This window comes from Gigantopelta aegis, chromosome 10 (assembly GCF_016097555.1).
Source record: "Gigantopelta aegis isolate Gae_Host chromosome 10, Gae_host_genome, whole genome shotgun sequence".
NCBI lineage: Eukaryota > Metazoa > Mollusca > Gastropoda > Neomphalida > Peltospiridae > Gigantopelta > Gigantopelta aegis.
Genome location: NC_054708.1, coordinates 73824546 through 73849073, shown reverse-complemented (window position 1 = coordinate 73849073; position 24528 = coordinate 73824546). Strand labels below are relative to the sequence as shown.

Genomic DNA, 24528 nt, shown 5'->3' with positions numbered 1-24528 from the left:
AAAAGAAACGTTTTCCCACATAGACGAGGATGACGAAGCCTCAACAGGTGCATAGCGTGTTCAGTCTTTAGGGATAGGGATTGGGGGGTATTTCGAATATGAATCTAGCGAACCGGTTCCTTTGATACTTGTATGAATAGCCTGATACTACACTGCAATAAAATATTTTAGCTTCGTAATGTCAAAAAATGCTTGATGTATGTCGTTAATAAGAACTACTCTAAATCTACCATAGTCTACGGCAGTGTCCGCTGAGTATATGTGGGTGGGTCGGTGGATGACTTTGTGCAATGACCCGGGGAGGAAATTTAGTTTGGGGCCTGAACCTACTTCGTGGACATGCACCATCCCCCTAGAACATGTTTAGATACGGTATTTACAGCCTTCTGAGCACAATGGCGGGCGAGAGTAGGGGGAGCTACGCCGTGTTCGCACTCCATTGAATCCAACCACTGTTTGCTTTCCTCAAAATAATGTTAAATACGAGATGAAGTATTGTCATGACATGAAAATGAAACCGAATAAAAACAGACATCTCAATTCAGATATCGAAGGCGCGATTTAATTCAGTCCGAGGCGGGATTTAGCTCAGTCGGCAGAGCTTCTGTAAACATTGCGTGCTTTAATCAATCGCAGACAGTCGACTGTTTTCCATTAATTATTGTTCAATATGGTCAGTAGTATGTGTGCGCCAAATTTCAAGAACATTCAATGTCTAGACTACTCCGTGGGAATTATCCATAACGGGGTACTAACTAAATTGAAGTTAAATTGCATGGAGAAGGGGTTTTTTTAATTTGCTTTTGTGGACTACAGAGAAATATTGCACCTAGTACTATTATATTTTATAGAAAATATGTTGGGCTATAATTCTGACCAATTTTCATTTCAAGTTCACGAGGGCAACAAGGTCACGGTCAAAAGGTCATCACTCTTTAACTTGCCCAAAAAATTTCCATTCAAGAGATGTCATTCCCATCAAGATTGGAACAGTGGTTACCTATTTATGGACGTTCAAATATATAGGGCTCCACCGCCCAATTTTGGCGATTTTTGCCAAAATGGGCGAGCCGTAGCACCCAAACCACTGGTCCGATTGAGCTCATCTTTGAAATTAAGCTTTTTCAGCCAAAACCACCCTAGAAATAAAATTCCAAACAAATATGAGGGGGGTGAGCTTAAAAATTCCTCTTTTGGGGTGATTTGACACGGAATGACCCAAAAGCGCACACAAAAGATCCCTTGTTAATGAAAACGAGTTTCCTAGGCCTATTGTCAAAATTAACAAATGTGAGACATCCAATACCCGACGATGTAGCCTATAAATACGTGCTCTTGTTAAAACAAACTTTCAGGCCAAATATACGAAGCCTGTTCATGTCTTACACGCGTGTAACTACATAGATTTACAATACTTTTAACATCTGCGTTTAAGAAAAATGGTCTTCGCAAATTGGCCTCCAATGTTCTATCGATTAGCTCAATGAAGTTAAAAAGTTTTTATTTAACACAACTAGAGCACATTGATGTCGAAACATTTGGAAGACGGTCATAATAAAGACCCCCAACAAAGATGGGTTTAAAAAAAATATATACATTTTTTTTTTATTGGAATAAAAAATAAAGCAAATCAAATCAAACCATTGGGTTACCCTTCGTGCAGGGTGCACATTAAGTCGATACCTTTCTTGACCACACTTTCTACATCCGTTCAGACTAGGTTACCCTTTTTACAAGTTGGTACTTGTGCGCTCTTTTCCGTAGGAACTCCCAATTTTCTCCCTAGAACCGCCCCTGATTTAAGGAAAAACGATTGTCGATTCTTCAACCACAGACCGAAACTATTTTCATGATCATTGAAATAATAATATACTTATTTTAAGGCCTTATATGCGTTGGAAGCAGGGGTGGGGTGGGGATATAACTATTTTTGTTTTAAATGTGTATTTCGTAATACGACATTTGTAATGTACCCAATCGACGCCGAAGGAAACCATCGTTCTGGTTTAAACAATATTTATTCCAAATTATGATGATGGTTGGGGATTGGCCAACAGGCAAAATGCCTATATCAAGACCTCTCCCTACAATTTGAAGCTGTAATTCAGGTTTACACAAGATGACAGACCAATGGTAAATTTCATGATTCAAACTCTTGAGGCATATTACCACGGGCAAGTTTACCAATCTGTTCGCAACCCCAGGTCTACCAAGGATTATAAATAAAAGTAACCTTGATTACTACTGAGATGGAAGAAAAGGCGGGTTATTTCTAGTCACGTGACAACCCAGTATATGCCTTCAAGACTGGGAAACAAAATATAAAATCTAAATCATACATTTTAGATAATACCATGGGCGCCAATCCGGCTTTAAAAAAGGGGGAGGGGACGTGTTAGTGTTTGTGTGTACGTGTGCGTGTGTATTTAATCGGGGGTTACATTGTCAGGAAAGAACGATTCTTGGTAGTCTTTAAGTGTATTATTTGGCATCGGCTGTTCTTTTCACAATGCCTAATTAATGTGTAGATCATTGTGTGTGTGTGATAAAGGAAAGGGGTGGGGGGGGGGGGGGGGGTGGAAAGAGACGTATATAGATTGTCCCCCGGCGTTGAAAATTGAGTGGGACGCGTCCCCCACCGATCGACGCTCTGGGTCACTATTAAAGGGTCACTCGTATTGTTGGTACTACACGTGTTAAAGGCGAGGACAATTAACGCATTTGGTCTGGTTTGCATATTCAACGATATATAACGATGCCCGTCCAACACACTAATTGTAAAAGAAGGAATGTATTGTCTTTGTGGATTAGGCCCAGAGTGAGGTTTCCTAAGTAGCATCTGGATTTCAATATGAGTAATGGTACTTCCGGTTAGAGGCCAGAACAAAATGGTAAAAGTTATGCAAACACATGAACCTACTATCACCCCAACAAATGGGTTGTCTCAACACACACATTTTGTATGTTGTGCTCGTGCAATGCGTTCTCACCATGAGTATAAACGTGTGCATGATTGCCATCCACACATTCACGCACGCTTCAGTTGAAAATGTGTCATGTTTTGACTAATGTTGAGAAGAGCAATGAAGTAAGTCGCAAAGCAAAAACACGACGCATTTTCAACTGAATTGTGCGTGAATATGTGGATTGCAATCATGCACTATTTTATACCCATGGTGAGAGCGCTGAGTACTAGTACAAGCACGTAATTGTGTGGGTGTATAGACCAGCACGCAGGTGACGATAATTATAAAGTAATTACTTAGTGCATTAATTAGAAGTCAGGGTCCAGGGACTGCATGCTGTTAGTCGGGTCCAGGGCAAAGTTTTTTTGTTGTTGTTTAAGTCCAAAATGGAAATCTCTAAAAAAACAAAATCGAGAGTGCAAGTTTGATTAATTAATAGTTAATGTTAAACCATACAAGTCGGTCATCGGTAGTACCCGCGAGTGATTGTTGGTAGGTTCAATATGCTGTATTATTATTAATAGGTAATGAATTCAGAGACCTGCATAATCATCATATAATTCCATTCAGCTCTAAAATATAAACCACGATTATAAAAAAAATATTTTTAGAAAAGGTGTGATTATAGTAAAGTGCGCGAGAGTGATGTTTGTTACAAAAAAAGAAGAAGTTTGTTTTATTTAACGACGCCACTAGAGCACATTGATTTTTTATCTTATCATCGGCTATTGGACGTCAAACATATGGTCATTCTGACACTTTTTTTTAGAGGAAACCCGCTGTCGCCACTACATGGGCTACTCTTTTACGACAGGCAGCAAGGGATCTTTTATTTGCGCTTCCCACAGGCAGGATAGCACAAACCATGGCCTTTGTTGAACCAGTTATGGATCACTGGTCGGTGCAATTGGTTTACACCTACCCATTGAGCCTTGCAGAGCACTCACTCAGGGTTTGGAGTCGGTATCTGGATTAAAAATCCCATTCCTCGACTGGGATCCGAACCCAGTACCTACCAGCCTGTAGATCGATGGCCTAACCACGACGCCACCGAGGCCGGTCTGTTTTGTTACAAATGCGTGAGAATTCGTTAATTTATTTCCGGAAGATAGTCATTTCTACCAAATAACACTGTTTTGAGGTCAAAACCACTGTTATAATAAAACTTTGTAAGGCGAATATTATTATACATAAGACATGTATTTGATTGAAATTGCTTATCTGGTAAATTGAATATCGGACAGATTTCTTTTTTAAAAGCTGACAACGATTCAATATTTGTAGTGTCATTGAGTTGTGTAAACAGTCTGTTTACATGGCCGTGACTAACAGTTATCACACGACACCCGGAAGTTAATGCTCCCTATAAAACTCGAACCGGTACGTGGCGGGGGCTTTCCCACTTGGTATACCCACGGACATGAACACTGTATCACTGGTTCCATTAACCGGACTTCTGGTTCTGTCACTAGGTTCTCACGGTAAGTTTTTATTTTCCTTTCTTTTAAAATACGAAATGAATCATAATTTCGTGTTATTTTTGGACTAAATACATAATTATATGGCATTTTTATAACATAGGCCTACACGTGCTTATTTCTAAACCTGTTTTTAGTTTCACATTTTAAGATAAGTCGTGTATTATAGATTATACAATGATGGTCATCACTATCGCCAATTGCGATAAAATATAAAAATGACGACTAAATTATCAATGTGGCGAAAGTCTGTGGTGATTTTTGTTTTTAATTAAAAAATCTTAAATTCGCGCCCACTTCTAAGTATCCAGTAACAAATAATACCATTATCTAATCATCCATCCCCCCCCCCCCCCCCCCCCGACTCATAATGATAGTCCCGGTTGTCGTTTATATAATAATTATACATATATACAATGTATATACATGTACATAATAATAATTATTATACATGCATATATATATATATATATATATATATATATATATATATATAATATATATATATATATATATATATATATATATATATATAACTTACCCATGATATTCATGCTAAATATTGAATGAAAATGTTATTTTAGAAGTGTTATAGGATAAATTGAAGTCGCTATTCGTGTTTTTTAATATGTAAAATATCAACCTGGTCTAGTTAATCGGTATTTGTCACGGCAGAGCCTCGACAAATGCCGATGAACGTAGACTGTTGATATTTTCCGCATTAAAAAACACAGCTTAGTGACGAATTCTGCCCCCCCCCCCCCCCTCTCTCTCCCGCCACATGGCTACCATTATTCGTCTCTCCCCAAAATCACGAAAGTTTGTGTTAAATCGTTATAGTTAATAACAAAACACAGTTATTATCCCCTAAATAAACGACGCGCTATACATCTGTTTTTTGCGTAGCATCACCCCCCCCCCCCAAAAAAAAAATAAAAAAAAATAAAAAAAAAAAAAAAAAATAAATAACAAAACAAAACAATAACAACCCCCTACAAAAAGCCCCCCCCCCCCAAAAAAAAAAAACCACACAACAAAACAAAACAAAACAACAACAACAAAACAAAAACAAACCCATCCGACAAAAAACAAACAGACGGCAGACAATAAAACGCGCATCCTGAAAACAACCCATAAGAAGTTCGGGGTTCACATTTTGAGTGTGTTTGTTTCGTGATGCGGACCGGCCTCGGTGGCGTCGTGGTTAGGACATCGGTCTACAGGCTGGTAGGTACTGGGTTCAGATCCCAGTCGAGGCATGGGATTTTTAATCCAAATACCAACTCCAAACCCTGAGTGAGTGCTCCGCAAGGCTCAATGGGTAGGTGTAAACCACTTGCACCGACCAGTGATCCATAACTGGTTCAACAAAGGCCATGGTTTGTGCTATCCTGCCTGTGGGAAGCTCAAATAAAAGATCCCTTGCTGCTAATCGGAAAGAGTAGCCCATGTAGTGGCGACAGCGTGTTTCCTCTCAAAATCTGTGTGGTCCTTAACCATATGTCTGACGCCATATAACCGTAAATACAATGTGTTGAGTGCGTCGTTAAATAAAACATTTCTTTCTTTCTTTGTGATGCGGAATAAAGGATTATTCGAATAATGTTGGGTTGGGTTTAATTTGGTCAATGATATTGACTAACACGCAACATCACCAAATACGTGGAAAATATATCCTTATGACTCATGGCCCTTGTATTAAATATTTAGTAGCTTATCGTAGTCAAAGCTTTTTTTTTGTGGAACATTATTTAAAATCTGAGATAACGTTCAGTTATTGTCATATCCATCATTGGCGTAGAAAGCGGGGTTGGGGGCGGGTATGTGAGGAGGAGACAGTACATCGTCCTGGCCCTTCCTAGTTTACAGCTAATGTAGCCATAATATGTGTTGCCACCCTCTAAAATTAAAAGGCATATTAATACACAAGTATATATGTTTTGATTGTTATTTTACTATTTATAATGGACCAAGGTGCATGTGCATATACCTTCCAGGAAGGCGTGACTCAGCACCCCTAGAATCTCCGCTCACCAAAGTCTAGACACTCCCCTGATAAATTTCTGCACACATGTCTGAGATCATCCATTGTTTTAATTATTAGTTAACTATTTATAACAGACCCAGACGTGTGTGCATATAATTTCCAGAGTAGCATGACTCAACAGCTAGAATCTTCGCTCACCAGTCTAGACCCTATCTCCAACAAATTCCTATAATCCATCACCTTTCTCAACGGGTTTTACAATGTTAGGAAAGCTGATTTAAAATGCTCTGGCACAATATTTTTATTTCCCCCAGCAAACTTTTTATTGTAGTCTTACATTTTTCTTTATTGTTTAAAATATTCTCAACTAAAAAAAGAAGAAAGTAAGCTATATATGTAATGATATTTTATCAACCTGTCAACCCTATGGGGCACATTATTTCACGAGAACCGTTGTTCAGTTCGCGTGTCGGTTGCGCAACTTTAAAATCATGAGAACCGCCAATCGGTTACATGGTGAATAATTACTTTCTAAAATTATATCAGTAATGAAAGTGAAAGTCAGTTTATGTTTTTGAACCACCAATGTAGCACAGAACCGTAGTTCAAGTGTTTTAGGATTAGGTAGGCTCATCGGTTACGAGAACTTTATTCACGTAACCGTACAATCGGTTACCTAAGTAAAACACGTGAACCGACTTTCGGTTACCTAAGATTTTGAAATATTGTCTCCTGGATACTAGAGGGCGAGACGTAGTTCAGTGGTAAAGCGCTCGCTTGATTCGCGGTCGGTCTGGGATCGATCCCCGTCGGTGGGCCCACAGACAGAATAGCACATAGCACGGCCTTTGATATACCAGTCGTGGTGGACTGGCTGTGACGAGAAATAGCCCAATGGGCGGGGATCGATCCCAGACCGACCGGGCAGAGAGGAACGTATAAAAACAAAACAACGAGTTCAATGGATCCACCGATGTGGTTCGATCCTGCGACGCAACTATATTCATTATTAAAGCTGCAGTCTTATATCACCAGCGCATAAGACGTAAAGCCTTTAATTTTATACATTTAAAATAGGCTGCACACGACTATAGGTTTAATAGCCTACATTTTTGTATATCTCCGTGTTTTTAATACATTATAACAGTGGAGAAAATTTTCCACTTCTGAGGCAAGTTCAGCCAACAATTTGTCTTGAACGTTTGCTAGACTGGATTTTACACTACATTTTAAATCGAATGACCACTGCGGGAGCCAGTAAAAATAGTTTGTAAACGGCCTGATATGAATGTAATGGAGAATATAATACATTTGGTCACCTTCGTTTTCAGGTACTTTAATAGGGAAATGCATCAACCACCGAGAAGACAAGGTCTCGTTCAACTGTCCACGTGGTCACGTCATATACAGACCCATTTTCTACGCTGGCGTCAGTAACAGCAGCGCATGCTCTTTTCAAGATGGCGACTGCGTTGGCTTGACTGGTGCTCTACTAACGCAAAGGAACAAATGCTACTGGCGCCAGTCTTGCTCGCTTAGATGGCGTAGTAAAGTGAACATCGTCTCGACAGAACGCGCGGAATGCATGGGACAACTAGCCAACTATGTCAACTATGAAAATCCTACATGTATACCCAGAGGTTAGATAACACTTTGCGTATGTGTGTTGTATGTTCTGTCCCGTTTGTAATATTTAACAACAAACAAACCCCCTAATCCCCTAAAAAAACTAACAAAAAACAACTATTCACCAAACACTCCCCCAAAAATCGATCAAAACTTTATCTGTGTCGCTCTCGATCGCTCACTCTCTCTGTCTGTCTGTCTCTGTCTCTCTCTCTCTCTCTCTCTCTCTCTCTCTCTCTCACACACACACACACACACAAACACACACACACACACACACACACACACACACACACACACACACACACACACACACAGCTGGTAAATGCCATTTTAATAATTGTCTGCCCAGGACATGGGTATACGTATAGTCGAAATGGGTGGATAGAGATAGATAGAGAGAGAGAGAGAGAGAGAGAGAGAGAGAGAGAGAGAGAGAGAGAGAGAGAGAGAGAGAGAGAGAGAGAGAGGAGGAAGAGGTGTGTGTGTGTGTGTGTGTGTGTGTGTGTGTGTGTGTGTGTGTGTGTGTGTGATGGCATTACATTGCCCAACATAACTTTGCGTTGATCTTGTCTTGGCGATAATACTGACATTCAAACCCACCATCTACAACCTTAAGGAAGATGATTCTTCCAGTACACCATCGAGGCCAATAAAGTTTACAAATGTGCCTTAGTGTCATTGGTCGTAAGTCTTCCGCATTCAACTCAGTGTTAACAATACAGAAATACTTGGAAACATATTGTTAAAGTGATCCGGGTTAGATTTTATGATTATGATAACGATCATTCACGAATTTTTTAGTAAAGTGTGACGTGGAAATAAAAATAAATGCAGTATTTTATAACCCTGAAGTTATATTGAAAACTATCCGGAATGGTATTTGTTTTCTTTATTTTGAAACACTACTGTTATATTTAAAATATCTGGAGTAGGTCTAATATTTGCACTCATTATTTGTATCTATTTTCCTAGAAAAGCCGAAATGTGGTTGATCTATTTTTCAATGGAATCTAAACAACCTACGGGGCGGGACGTAGCCCAGTGGTAAAGCGCTCCCGTCGGTGTTATTTCTCGTACCAGCCAGTGCACCACGACTGGTATATCAAAGGCTGTAGTATGTGCTATCCTGTCTGTGGGATGGTGCATATAAACGATCCCTTGCTATTAATGGAAACATGTAGCGGGTTTTCTCACTAAGACTATATAATGTCAAAATTACCAAATGTTTGACATCCAATAGCCGATTAATAAATCAATGTGCTCTAGTGGTGTCGTTAAACAATACAAATTTTAACTTTATTTGCTGTCATTATTTATATCTTTTTTCTTAGAAAAGCCGAAATGTGGTTGATCTATTTTTCAAAGGAATCTAAACAACCTAGAGCCTACATTCTTTTGCTATTTTCTAATATAATACTTTGCGCATATAAATAAGTTGTTCGAAAAAGTTATACCTTTTAATTAAAATATACCCATCCCACTTATTTTGGATAGTGTAGTTATGAGTCATGCTTCAAGGCTGGATAATTTGAATCCCCAGGAAACTTGACCCCAAATCCCATTATTGCAACATTCAACCTTTGCGTCTTTGCCGCTCCCTAGTTATTGACCCCTTTTATACACCCCAGTTGTCAACAAATCAATCCTAAATCCTCTCTTGAAAGGGTTTCATGTTATTCAATGATAAGGCAATTTTCCTCAATCGGTATAGTTACAGTGCGCCAACACCGCCAAGATTTCCCACGAGTTTAAAACACACGTGTGCACATACACTCGCTCGCACGCAGACACACACACACACACACACACACACACCACTATCCACGCACATGTACACACATACGCACGCACACACATATATACACATACACACAACTCCCCATTAAAAAAAAAAAAATCATAATAACAAAAACCAACAAATTTGTATTACTACTTTTGATGAGCACTTAACATTTAAGTTGTATTTTCGATGAACAAACACTCAGATCATTTTGGTTGTTAGATAGCTCCAGATGAACAGCTTCTAATCGATACCTTCGAATTTTAACACTTTCAGGCAACACTTCGAATTACGTCTTTAGATTAATAGTTCGAATTAATGCTTTTCGAATTTCGAATTAACACTTTCAGATTAATGCCTTCGAATTAACATTTTTGTCTCTCACTATTTACACATTTTGTTTGATACGAAAAAGCCGTGTTATAAAACATGCTGAGGTGTCGTTAAACAAACATTGGTTTCCTCTGTTAGCACCCAAACGTTTATAGAGTCGAACCTATGCTATAACAACGAGAGGGGGAAGGGGCGTAGAACTTAAAAAATCAGAACACAGTAATATAGGGTTCTCAATAAGACACTCCCCTCCAACAACCCCCCACCAAAAAAAAAAAAAAAACCCCCAAAACACCCAAATAAAACAAACAAAACAAAAAGCAAACCCACTTATAAACCAAAAAAGTACACCTGGTGGGAGGGGAGGGGGGATTGGGAGGGTTAATGCCCTTCAGACTTCTCTAGTTACGACCCCGCTTTAACACTGTTGGAGTTTTAATAATATTTATCCCACCTAACCAGGAACAAGGAACACTTCACGGTTTATTCAATGAACTATGTTGTATATATTTGATCTATGGACTGTCTGTTATAATCGTAGCTAACGTTATTCTCGAGGAAGCACAAATAAAAAAGGTGTGACATTGCATTGCTGTAATACAAGCGAAGCTTCTTTTTAATTTAAATTACTTTTGATTTACAACCATAACAACGACAACCCCGTCACCACTACCATCACCATCACAATAACTACTACTACTAACATACTGTTACTACTACTACTGCTACAACTGCCACTACTTCTATTATTATTATTACTACTACTACTAATATTACTGTTATTAACATAATGTTACTACAACTACTGCCACTGTTACTACAACTACAACTACAATTACAAGTGTAACAGTACTACTAATATTACTATAGTTACGTCTACTACTACTCAGTGACGTAGCGAGGGGAGGGGGCCACGGGGGCAATGAACCACGACTACTATTACTACTATTATTATTACAGTAGTACTATTATTATTACTACTACTACTACTAGTACTACTATTATTATTACTACTACTACTACTAGTACTACTATTATTATTACTACTATTATTATTACAGTAGTACTATTATTATTACTACTACTACTACTATTATTATTACTACTATTACTATTATTATTATTACTACTACTACTAGTAGTACTACTATTATTATTATTACAGTAGTACTATTATTATTATTACTACTACTACTAGTACTACTATTATTATTACTACTACTACTACTACTATTATTATTACTACTATTATTATTACAGTAGTACTATTATTATTACTACTACTATTACTACTACTACTATTATTATTACTACTACTACTACTATTACTGCTACTATTACTACTACTACTACTATTACTACTGCTACTAGTACTATTATTATTATGACTACTGCTGCTACTATTACTACTACTATTACTACTGCTGCTGCTGCTGCTACTACTACTACTACTATTTACACGTATTTAAAATTGAAGCAAAATATTTGACATTTTATTTATATGTTATGATGTTTCGTTATGAAAAAGGTTTCGAAACTAATCCCTTAGTAACAACGACATTACCTATAATATCATAACTGCCAAGTTTAATCAACAGACTGCTATCTATCTGTCTATATCTATATACAGTGAAACTTCTCTAAACCGGACCCTCAGTAAACCGAACTTTCCTCAACACCGAACTTTTTTCACGGTCCCGCGTTTTACGCAGCTTTAACCACTGAAATAAACCCCTGAAAACCGGAAACCCCTCTACTCTGAATACCGAACGAATTTCCGGGTCCCGTTTTGTTTATTCAATACAAATTTTACCTCTGAAGACCGAACAATTAAAAACTCTGAAGGAGCAGGTCAGGTCAGGTCATAGGGTTTTACGTGCACATTCAGAACAAGCTGTTGTAGCGCACGCCCGTCGTGGGCACAATAGCCGGCTCCTCCGTCCATGACAGGAAAGGTGGGGGGGGGGGGGGGGGGGGGAGAGGAGGGACCGCCTGCACTGGCAGGTGCAAGGGAGCGCCAGCAGCCCGATCGAATCGGTAGCAGGCGGGTGGGGGTGGGGGTGGTGGTGGTGCTATGCTATGGTGCTAAGGGGTGCGCAATTTTGATTGAGGAAATTTGGCGCAATTTTGAACGGTCGGTCGAAAGGTAAATGGCCGAGCTAATATAGATTTTGATATTATTGAATTGAGAGTAGCTCGTTAATTATAGACCTCTATGATGCTGGGTGTCTCCCTAGGTTGCCCATAGGGCCCTTATAAAGGGCTTTGACCGCTTCTGGTCGTGGCATGACAGCCCAGGGGAGACTCGTGCAATTGTGTAGTTGACACTGGCAGGCAAGACAGTTGTTCCGGGTTGGTCGACGTGATGTTGTTGGCGTAGTCCTCCTCTTTAGTATCACCAAGAACAAGTTATCACCAGCAGCAAGTATTGGGGGTTTGGGTGATGGAGGCTGATATTCTTTTGTTCAGCTTCCCCCGGGTGCATTGCAATTGTGTACTCGGAACCGGTATTCTTTTGTCCGATTCCTTATTAGAGCACGTGCTGGGCCATTAAATGGGTGCGGGTGCATTGTTAGTCAGTGCACCCTGTGTACTGATGCAGTGAGCGTGTAGTCTGTGTGTGAATCCTAGTTTTGTGTTAAGGTTGTACCTATTGTCTTAAGTCCCTATTCTAGTGAGTTCAACGGTCATTCATGACCACCCATCCCCCACCGTCTTTGTATAGCATTGAATACAATGACGGAGGGGGATTTATACTAGCCTAGCTATCTAATTTGAAGGGTGGAACCCTTATAGTGTAAGTATTGGTTTAAAAAGCATAGTGTTTGGCATACTTAACTTTATTACCAATGAATGAAACGAAATTAACAGTGGCAGGTAGCAATTGTACAGTAGAACAGTTGACAGACAGGTACTTAGTTTGAAGAATTTTGATTCCCGTCCCCTAAATAGAATATCTTAGTAGCCTTACTTGGTTTGTCTTCAGGTTATCTGGTTTTCCTGCTTGTTTTTTCTTCTGGAGCCCTAGTTGACTTACCTTAGTCAGCTAGGATTTCATGCATCAATAATAAAGAACATGGTGCGAGTGCAAAGACAAATTCGTGCAGTTTATTTACAGTTAGGTGTGGTGGGGTTCTTGATCCGTGATTGGTTGGATTGCTGCAAAAATAAAAAAGAAGTGATATTTAGTGGTGTCCTATCCTGGTTGATTGTCTAACGATGTTGATTGGCTGGTTATTAGCCAATTGGGTTGTTGCGATTTCGATCCTGTCTTAGTGGAAAGTTAAAAAAAAAAAATCCGGGTTTCAGAACATTAACATATTTACAGTAGAATAATATGGTTATCGTGGTTAGGTCTAGTTGGCGTTGGCATATCTAGTGGTTATTATTCACTCGCTACTGTCCCGCCGTTAATCCCCAGGTTGAAGTGTCCGGTCGAGTGCTTAAGGTGACTCTTCCATCCAAGGGATGTACAGGCGGGTGGTTTTGAGTAATTGTTAATTTATATTGCTAAATTTATGCCAGCTAATTTGGTTGAGCATATGCTTTTACTTTTGTCGTTTCACCGTTCTCCCCCCGGGTAGAATACGTGGTCTGTTCGAGTGCGTAGGGTGGATGTTTCACCAAGGGGGTCACAGGTGTCACGATCCAAGCATTGTCATATCTAGCGGTTCTTAAATCATTCGCTACCGTCCCGCCGTTGTTTCCGGGTTAGAGTGCTATGTGGCCGAGTGCTTAAGGTAGTACTAGACCAAATAACTTCCGGCTGGGTCAAAGTTCGAGGTGCACCGAACTTTTGATAGAGAAGTGAACACCACAAGTCCTGTGATTGGTTATAAATGTGAGTGTGTTGGTTGTAAAAAATAATAGTTTTATCTGGGTTAAAAAAAAATGCAATTTTATTTCATCTAGTACCAATGTGTCAAGTAGCCTTGTGCTTGAAACATGTATGGGGTACCTGTAAAAAAAAGTACTCGAATTTTGTGCGGAACTAGGGTAGTCATAGACGCTACCCGTTATCTCAGAAACGAGCAGCTTGACCCCCATTTTTTTCTGATTCACTTTAAGTGTGAGGGGTGGTAGTATTTATATCCGTGGCGTTTATGTCGGTTGATACGTTGCAGGTAGGAGTTTTAGCCACATATGTTACTATTGTCGTCTATGGGATTTGATTTGGTAGTATACACCCTTAAGGTCGCTCTTCCGCCCAAGAGATGTACAGGCGGGTGGTTTTGAATAATTGTTAATTCATTACTAAATTTATGCCAGCTAATTTGGCTAGGTATATGCTTTTACTTTTGTCGTTTCACCGTTCTCTCCCCGGGTTGGAATACGTGGTCTGTTCGAGTGCGTAGGGTGGATGTTCCATCCAGGGAGTCACGGGTGTCACGAGTTAAGCAGCGTATTAATTACTTATCTTAATTATAGATCACCACTTTCCCTCCGTTGGTCCCCCGGATTGGAGTGCATGTTGGTCGAGTGCAGAAGGTCGCTCTTCCCTCCGGGAGACGTACAGGCGGGTGGTTTGTGATCATTTTCTAGTTTTAGTTTTTAACTTTATGACTGTCAGGAGCCCGGTGGGTGTGCTACGGTTTCCCATCCTGCCTGCGATCAGTCGGGCCGGGGGTCCGCGTCGACTGAACGCTGGCAAGGCGGGCAGTACGTGACACTTATAGTTTTGGTTTGGTGGACTGGACGAATTGATATACTGCTTTGAAGGTTTTATGTTTTAGATATTTATCAGGGTCAAGTAGAAAGTTAGGCGTGATTGGTTTGTTATGGTTGGCTTCGGTTATTGATTCTATCATTAGTTTTCTCTGACTGTCGTGTAACGTGCAATCCAGGAGATAATGTTTCATGTCTTCCCGGGTGCCACACTCACAGTCAAGGTTTTATTGGTGAAAGAGCAGCTGTTGAGCTGCGATGATTTACCTATGCGCAATTTAGTAATTATTTTATCCACATAAGTGTTTAGGTGTTTAGGTCGGATATAGTTGACTAGTGGTTTGATGTTATAGTGCCATGTATTGGTTGTTAGGTCCCAGTTGGCCTGCCATTGATTAATGTAATGTTTTCTTGCTTTTGACATGAGTTCTGAAATTCCTAAAGGTAGTGTTGTAATTTTACTAGTGCTTGAAAATGCAGTTTTGGCTCCATAGTCAGCTATTTCATTGCCAATTATCCCTACGTGAGCTGGGACCCATTCGAATACTACTGTTAAATTGAGATGGTTTAGTTCATGAAGTTTATTGTGGATAGCTGCGAGAATGTCTGGTCTGGTAGATTTATTAGTTTGAAGTGATTGGATAGAGCTAAGACTGTCTGAGAAAATAACGCTTTTTGAGTATTTTTGGGTTTTGATCCAGATTAGAGCTTCATGGATGGCTGTCAGTTCTGCTGTATAGACTGATAGATTATCTGACAGCCTGGAGTGTTTAACTAATTTAGAGTGTTTAGATATTTGTTCTTCAACTATTGCGAAGCCAACCCTACCGTTATCTGGATTTTTTTAGCCATCCGTATAGATATGGATTTGCTCAGGGTAATTTTCGTTGGCTGCGGCTTCGAACAGGATTTTCTTAAATGGTGGAAATAGAGTTGAATCCGTAGCTTGTTTAATTAGATATGGTGTGTGGCACTCGACTGGCTGATTAATATGGTATAGTGCCACTGGCGTGTTATCTATACCTACTTCTATTTCTATTTTACTAGCTTTAGTGGCGAAAGAATCGTTAAGATTTTGATTGGTTTTGAAAACTAGTCCTTGTTTAGCTATGATAGGAGTGAGTTCCTGAACTGGGTGATCTAGTTTAAGAGAGTGGATTTTTAGATGATAATTAAGATGTTGAAGATTGCGATGATAATTCAGTGGCATAATGTTAAACTCAACTTCTAACCTCTGTCCGCTGGTATTTGATGGAACTTTAGCTATGATTCTAACATCTAATTTATAACAGTTTGGGGGCGGCGCAACTGTAGGCTTGGGCTCTATAATCTATTCTGGAGAGTATGCATGCTTGGTAAACCATAAGCATTGCCTCTGTTTGCGCTCCCCAACTGGTACCTGAGATGGCTCTTAACAAGTTTAGAGTATTTTTTGAGTTCCTGACTATGTCATTGATATGGTCACTAAAGGTTAGTTTTGAGTAAAAAGTTACACCTAGAAATTAAAAATTTTTGACTCTAGGAATTATTTTATCACCTGATTTAAGTTGGTGATTATCTGATTTATTGACTTTATTAAAAAGCATATAGACAGTTTTAGTGTCTGATAGTTTAATGCCCCAATCCAGGGCCCATTTGTTAAGGCTATTCATATCAGCTTGCATTAGGTGAAATAAATTAGTGGTTGTGTTGCCTGTGCGCCAGATGGTGCAATCATCGGCAAATAGTGCTGTGTTTAATGGCGTGGTCGTTTTTGTTTTTCCTTTAGCATTAAGTGCTTTAGTTATGTCATTAATACAAATGTTGAATAAGGTTGGTGAGAGGACCGAACCTTGTGGTATGCCATTAATTATTTCGGTTCTATCTGAATAGTGACCGTTCACTCTATTATGGATGAAATTGTTGATACAATTAAACATATTACCTTTAATACCGTTACTCCGTAGTTTATTTAGTAGACCTTGACGCCATACCATATCAAAAGCTTTTTCAATATCTATGAATATTGTTAAGACCTTATGAGATTTTCGAAATGCATCATTAATACTATTTTGTAATCTAACTATTTGATCTATTGTTGAATGTTTAGTTCTAAATCCGCTCTGTACATTAGTTATTAGGTTATTTTAGAGTAGGTAATTGTTGAGTCGTTTATTGATAATAGTTTCTAAGGTTTTGCACATATGGGACGTGAGTGTTATCGGTCTATAACTCCCTGGGAGGGAATGGTCTTTTCCCGCTTTAGGGAGACTAAAGCATTCTGCATGTTTCCACGCAGTGGGCATTTGACCCTCCCTCCAGATTCAGTCAAAGAGCGATAACACTACTTTTAGGGCTAGGTCCGGCATATGCTTGAGTAATGTGTAACTTATTTGATCAGGCTTGGTGGCAGTACTTTTTTTTTTAGCTTTAAGAGCTGTTTTTAATTCTAACATTGTTATCGGTTTATTAAATTCTAAATTATCAGTAGTTGGGTGATTTGCTGTTTTAGTATCATTAGTTGGTAGAGAGTTATCTTTCTTAAGTTTTTCAAAAAATTGTTTAGGAAAATGTTCGTTGCTGCTGTTTTTACTGAAAGTTTTACTGAGAAGGTCGGCCTTTTGTTTATTAGTAGTTGCTGTTTTATGTTTTTGAAGGACTGTGGAATTAACGCGTTGTCCTTTAATAGCCTTAATTTTTTTCCACATTTCTCTAATAGATGTTCTATTGTTAATTTCACCGCAAAATGTATGCCAGCTGGCTTGTTTAGCATTGATGATAAGCTTACCTACTTCGTTTTTGGCTATTTTATATTTAGTGTGGTAGTCTTGTTTCCCTGCTTTTTTTATAAAGTTTACGCATCCTGTTCCTAAAGCCACATTTAGATTTAATTTCGTCCGTCCACCAGTTAACTGGTCTATTTTTATTGAAGGGTTTAGTTTTAGGAATATTCTTTTCAGCTATTTCTATTATTTTATTAGTAAGTGTATTAGTGGCGTCGTCAATGTTTAGGCAATTTTCTAACTTAATTTTACTACAGTCACTTGTAAAGCCAGCCCAGTTAGCTTTACTAAATTTAAATTTAGGTATAAATATTTCTTCTTCTGTATAAGTAGTATTACATTTATAGCTGGTTAGAATGGGGAGGTGGTCGCTGTTGAGAGCTTCTAACACCTCCCATTGGGCGTTTGCACCTATATTGTTAGAGGTGATGGTTAGGTCGATGGCGGATGTGCCCAGATAGTCATGTATAAAAGTAGTACTGCCATCGTTGAGACATACTAGATTGTGTGTATTGATGAATTCCTCTAGTATGTCTCCCTGTGCGTCGGAATGCAGATCCCCCCACAGTGTGCTATGACAATTAAAATCTCCTACAAGAATCTAGTCATTGTTTGAGTTTATGAGTTTATTGTAGTCTCTTAACGCTAGTTGATTATGGGCTGTTCCCGGTGGGCTATAAACATTGATGACGTCAATAGGCATTTTATCGTTTTGTATAGTAAGTCCTAGGACTTCTAAGTTTGTATTAATAGAATCGTATTTAATTTCAGTATGAGGTATGGTATTTTTAATTAATGTGGCTATTCCACCTCTGGTGCTGTTATCTCTATTTTTATAGTAACTAGTATATCCTGGAATTTTAAATACTTTAGCTGTTTTATTGTTATTTTTAGTGCCGATTCCTAGCCATGTTTCTTGTAGGCAAATTATATCTGGCTTGATGTTGCTGGTGCTAATTAGTTGACTGAGTTTAGCACCATGTCCCACTGAATGGAGGCCTTTAGCGTTCCATTGGAGAACGCTAAGGCCCTTTTTTTTTTTACTGTGTTGATATTATTAGTGGGGGCGTGTGGAGACGTATCTCCCATTACGCAGGCCCGAAATTATGGTTGATGATATATATTATTTAGTTTTAGCTTTAGTTTTTAGAGGTTACCAGGCTGGATGTTTTTGACCACATCGGCTACAAGTAGGAGGTTCCCTATAATGTCGGCATTTTGCAGCCCCGTGCCCCCACTGTTGGCAGTGTTGGCATTTGCTTGGCTTCCTTTCAAATGGAAGAAGCTGATGTTGGCGACCATTGATGACGATGTGCATGTCGCCGGTAGTGGTGGTTGATATAAGAACATATCCGTTTGACCATGTGGTGGCATCGTGAATCTCAAGGTGGGGGTTATCAGTTTTGAGAGTGGCTAGAGCTGTGGCCTGAGGTGGAAGTGGGTGAAGTTTGGCTAGCCACTTGTTGGTAAGTTCAGTGGAGCGGTTAGGTTGGAATGGGTGTTAGTTGGTGGGATAGGGGTGGGTTGGCATGGTGGTTGGCTGTGCTGTTGTGGCTGGTGCTACAAGCTACCAGTGGCCTTGATGGTCACCTCTTTATAAAATGGCCCAGGGGACACTGAGGTGTTGTTAGTGGGTGGGTTCACTACCTTATTGGGCACTTTGGTGGTTTGACTGGTTATCTTGACTCTTTTTTTTCTGGTTGAGATGGTTTATTTATTTTAGTTTTGACGAAGGACGCAGCTGTCAGTGGTTTGGTATGTTTTACTGGTCTCCTAACTTTTCTATTGCAAATTGTCTTGTTAGCAACTACTCTGAACAAGGGACTGGCTTTTTTTACCTGAGTTGGAGTAGTTTTGATGGTTCGGCTTGCTACCTGTTGCGCCAGGTTGCTTAGTGGCGGACCTCATGTTGTCTGTATGGAAACTTAAAATTAATATCACTAAAACGAAGGTAATTATTTTTAACGGTACAGCTAAAGACTACAGACATATTTTCAAGATAGGAAACACTGCTTTAGAAAACATTAAAGAGTATAAATATCTAGGAATTACATTTACTAATAAAAATAACTTCCGAATTACAAAGATGAGACTTAAACAACAAGCTACCAAAGCAATGTATTTTGTACTTGCAAAAGCCAAAGAACATTTTCTGTCAATCGACTGTAAACTTAAAATGTTCGATGATCCTTCCAGTTTTACTACATGGGTGCGAAATTTGGGGACATAAGAAAACTGATATCTTAAACGCTGTCCAAATACATTTTTTCAGACATATTTTACCAGTAAAAAAATCGACACCACTATTTATGTTATATGGAGAGCTGGGGAGAATGCCTATCGAGCTAACTATATACAGACGAATGGTCTGTTATTGGGCACGAATTGTATCGGGGAAACAATCTAAACTATCTTTCTTATTATATAGAGCAATGTTATTAGACCATCTTAGCAATAATACCAATTATAACTGGATCACTACAGTAAAACATATCCTGAATAATTTAGGAATGAGCGATGTCTGGCTTTCCCAATCTTTTGTATCAGTTAAGATCCTCTCTCAACAAATAAAAAATAGACAATATGACCAATATTTACAAACATGGAGTAACGAAATAGAACTCTCATCGAAAGGCACTACATACAGATATTACAAAGAACACCTCAGTCTAGAAAAATATTTTACTATTGTCCCTGAAAAGATGTGGACAATTATTTTGAAATACAGATTATCTAATCACTATTTGCCTATTGAAACTGGACGCTGGAATAACATACCTAAGAAAGACAGGCTATGTAACCTATATATTTTCGTCTGTAAATATTTTCATGATTCCAGGGTCCAGTTTCTACATCCATATTATTATACACGACCAAATACTTTCAAATTCAAACAACTCATGAACAGTAAACGAATCAGTGCATTATTACTAATATCTTTAAACGCTCCCAATGCACCCAAACTAACAGTATTTAAGGATTGTACTGTTTATACTGGAAAATAACTTATTTACTGCATATATTGTCAACCACCATCTTGTCATGTGTATATTGTGAAGTGAATGTGTGTACATATATACATTTATATTGTAAATCCCAAATTCTTAATGTATATATATATATATATATATATATATATATATATATATATATATATATATATATATATATATATATATAATGTTCCTTTATATTATGTAGCCCTCATATGCCGTTGCTGAACGGCCAGAGTGTAAATAAATTATGTTCTGTCTGAAGGAGCGTCGCCTGTCTCGACCATACCAATTAGTGGTAGCACTATACAAATTAATTTCCGGTTGGGTCGAAGTTCGAGGTGCACCGAACTTTTGATAGAGAAGTTAACACCACAAGTCCTGTGATTGGTTATAAATGTGAGTGTGTTGGTTGTAAAAAAAACTAGTTTCATCTGGGCTAAAAATGTATACAATTTTAATTCATCTAGTACCACTGTGTCAAGTAGCCTTGTGCTTGGAATATGTATGGGGTACATGTAAAAAAAAGTACTAAAATTTTGTGCGAAACTAGGGGTGTTGTAAAAACATCTAGTTATACCGAAAATGAGCCATGAAAGGTACCATTTTCTGCAGTTAATACTTTGAGGTAGGGGTTGTAGTATTGATATTTATGGGTCATAGTTTGGTTGATATATTGCATATAGTGTTTTTAAACACAAACGTTAACATGGTCGCCTATGGGATTTGAATTGGTATAGTCCAACCTAGTTGTCAAAGTCGCGGTGTTACTAACTATACCAGATGGTATGCGCATGCTCGGTGTAGCGTGTTTGAGCATTTCTCGAACAATGCTCTAATTAGTCTCTGTTACCTAGATTTCGGTTAAGCCTTGTCATTCAATTAACACCTTTAAGTTTGTAACGGGAATAATCATGTGCACTGTGTTTATTGGGAATGAGATTATTACCTCTTCCGAACAAATTTATCGCTGGTTATATCTGATTATTTTACACGAGGACCCGACAAAGCAACCATAAATTTAATTCATTGCATTCTCATTGTCTCTGTTCCAGTTTATTTAGACAAATAAGTCGGCTTCTGTTTCCGATATGTTTCGTAGGTACATCAATAGCATTTCATTCCATATCTGTCAACATGTCCGAACGTCCAGCAAAACGGCGTCGTGTAGAGTTGTCACTGGACGATAAACACACGTTTGTACCTTGGTAATATTAATAGCAAAAAAAAAAAGGTGGTTATCAAGGCTGTTTCTTAAAACCTCAGTAAACCGAACACCCTCTAAACCGAACATTTTATTCGGTCCCAAGGGTGTTCGGTTTAGAGAAGTTTCACTGTATATCTATCTATCTATCTATCTATCTATCTATCTATCTATATGTATCTACACACTTAAAGAATCACGTCACGTTTCATAACAATTCATACATGAATTAATTTCACTCACGATTTGTCAACACATGTCACGCATGGATAAGCGTGACGTCCTAACGTTTATTCATTTGTAATCGGACACATTTACAGTATGTTTACCCACGTCTGACCTTTTTTTTCTTTTCTTTTGAAATTTTGTTTTCGTGCGTCATTTATACCAACATGCGTGCTTATTTGGCCCACATGTTTACCCACGCGTTTTGTTTTTGTTTTCTATTGAGTCACCTAGGTTAAAGACGACGCCACACAATACGAGTGTCTCGTACGGGAATAGCCTATTATAACAAGACAAACATTACAATTTCATCGGTTGCTGTGCATTCGGCTATTCTCGTACGAGGAAATCATATTGTGTGGTGTTGCCTTTACACGAATGCATTCAATGGCAAATGTACGTGGGTTTTTTTTAAACTTCAGCTATATAAATATAGATAAAATATGGATCTGTTCCCCCCCCACACACACAGGAGACTGTGTCCCCCTCACATGAAATTGTGCCTCCCTCCAGATATCGTTCCTACGGACCCGAAGCATGATTTGAACACCACTAGAAACATCGCTTGCCACAGTCTAGAAACATCCCTGTATAATGTCCTGCACAGGAAGGGGGGGGGGGGGGGGGGGGGTTTGGGGGACCAACCCACTTAAAAAATAAAGTACCCCCTTTTTAATAATTTATTTACAGGGAGTTATTTTCAGGAAGTTAGTCCACGTGCCATTGACCCTCTCTAAAATACTTGGCGGGATTGCCGTTGTGGGGTACACGTGCCTGGTGAACTATGTATTACGGACACTGTGGGTGGAGGCCTAGTTATCAGTATTTGTTACTTTAGACTAGTCTTAACAGGAATCCTATCTTGTATTTCTACAGAAAGACGACGGACGGACAGATAAACAGACAGACGAATGGACGGATGGACAGACAAACAGACACACCAACAGTACTCATACTTTGACGATAATACATTGTCCCGCAAGTGAACGGTCAATTAATATATAACGTACCGCCCCTTCTCCCGCCTTTCCAATCTTCCGATGAGTTGAAAAAAAAAAATATTGTCGACAGTGGCAGTGATCGAATATAGAGAACGTATGTTATAAAGTATAAACATACAAGCTTTATTTATTTCATAGGTCCGGATTTAGCTCAGTCGGTTGAGTGCTCGCTTGAGATGCTTGCGTCGCAGGATCGAACCACCTCGGTGGATCCATTCAACTGATTGTTTTTTTCTCGTTCCATGCAGTGCACCACAACTGGTATGTTCTGTCCTGTCTGTGGGAAAGTGCATATAAAAGATCCCTTTCTGCATTAGGAAAAATGTAGCGGGTTTTCTCTGATGACTACGAGTCAGAATTACCAAACGTTTGACATCCAATAGCCGATGATTAATTAGTCAATGCGCTCTAGTGGTGTCGTTAAACAAAACAAATTTTATTTATTTTATTCCAGATAACATTTACGACATATGCTCATCGGACGACTACAGCATCAAGTCCATGATCGGAGTAATCCGGAGTCACTCGGGTTATCCGTGGACATACGACGGAATGCACCGAACATGTCGTCGCACGCTTAAACCTCGTTCTGGACACATCCTGTCGCTTACACTGGATGACCTGGATACCAGTGATTCCGACTATCTGACCATCAGACACGCAAAAGTGAATTCTGATGACATTCTGCAATTCGACGTCAAAATGAGCAGCCGGAAACACTGGTTTATAACAGATGGTTTTATCGAAATAAAATTCACAGCGACATCTGGTGTCAAATCTGCCAGTGGCTTTATTCTACAGTTTGAACGTGGGTACTTTGATATGATATGATATAACTTTTATATGATATGCCATGATAAGATGATATGCTATGCTATGATATGATAATACATGTATATGATGTAATATATGATATGATATGATGCTATACAATACGACACAATACGATACAGTACGTTACGATACGACACGATATATGATACACGATGTGATCCGATGCGATGCGATGCTATATATATGATAGGGTTAATATTAACTGATTTCGTTGTGTTTTTTTTGTCCACCCCGTAAAAAGCCATGAAATATTTAAGACACTGTAGTCATGTTTCGCAAGTAAAGACTGATAAAGTACTGTGAATGTATATCAGATATTAATTAACTCAATATAATTTACGGTTTTTGTTATAATTAAAAAACAACTTTTATTAATCCCCAAATAATAATTTTTTCAATCAAAGTTCGTGTTTATTTTTCAGAACTCCTGAACAATAGTGTTCCACTGCCCAGAGTGAATCACAACCCCAGTGACGTCGACAATCACAAGACATCGTTCTTTTCCAACACTCACTTTAGGCATCGTGAGTTTACCGGTTTATCTTATTGCTATGTTACGTTAGAAACTGGGATTTGCGAGCACACAAATCTGTACTATTGGCTAGCCTTTCAAATCAGGAAAATATCATTAAGATTAGCATTCTGCCGCAAGGCGTACGACGGTTTCATTA

General features: G+C 38.8%; 1 protein-coding gene across 2 annotated transcripts in view; it reads left to right on the top strand.

Moving 5' to 3' along the window:
• The first annotated feature begins 4192 nt into the window (after window positions 1-4192).
• LOC121383194 overlaps window positions 4193-24528 on the top strand; it is a 28072-nt gene continuing 7736 nt past the window's right edge. Inside the window, exons 1-4 of one of the 2 annotated variants that reach the window (XM_041513050.1) lie at window positions 4193-4447; window positions 7763-8071; window positions 23478-23831; window positions 24280-24381. In XM_041513050.1, coding sequence (XP_041368984.1) covers window positions 4387-4447; window positions 7763-8071; window positions 23478-23831; window positions 24280-24381 — 826 coding nt within the window. In that variant the 5' untranslated portion in view covers window positions 4193-4386. The remainder of the gene's footprint in view (window positions 4448-7762; window positions 8072-23477; window positions 23832-24279; window positions 24382-24528) is intronic. The other variant, XM_041513051.1, reaches the window with a different exon arrangement.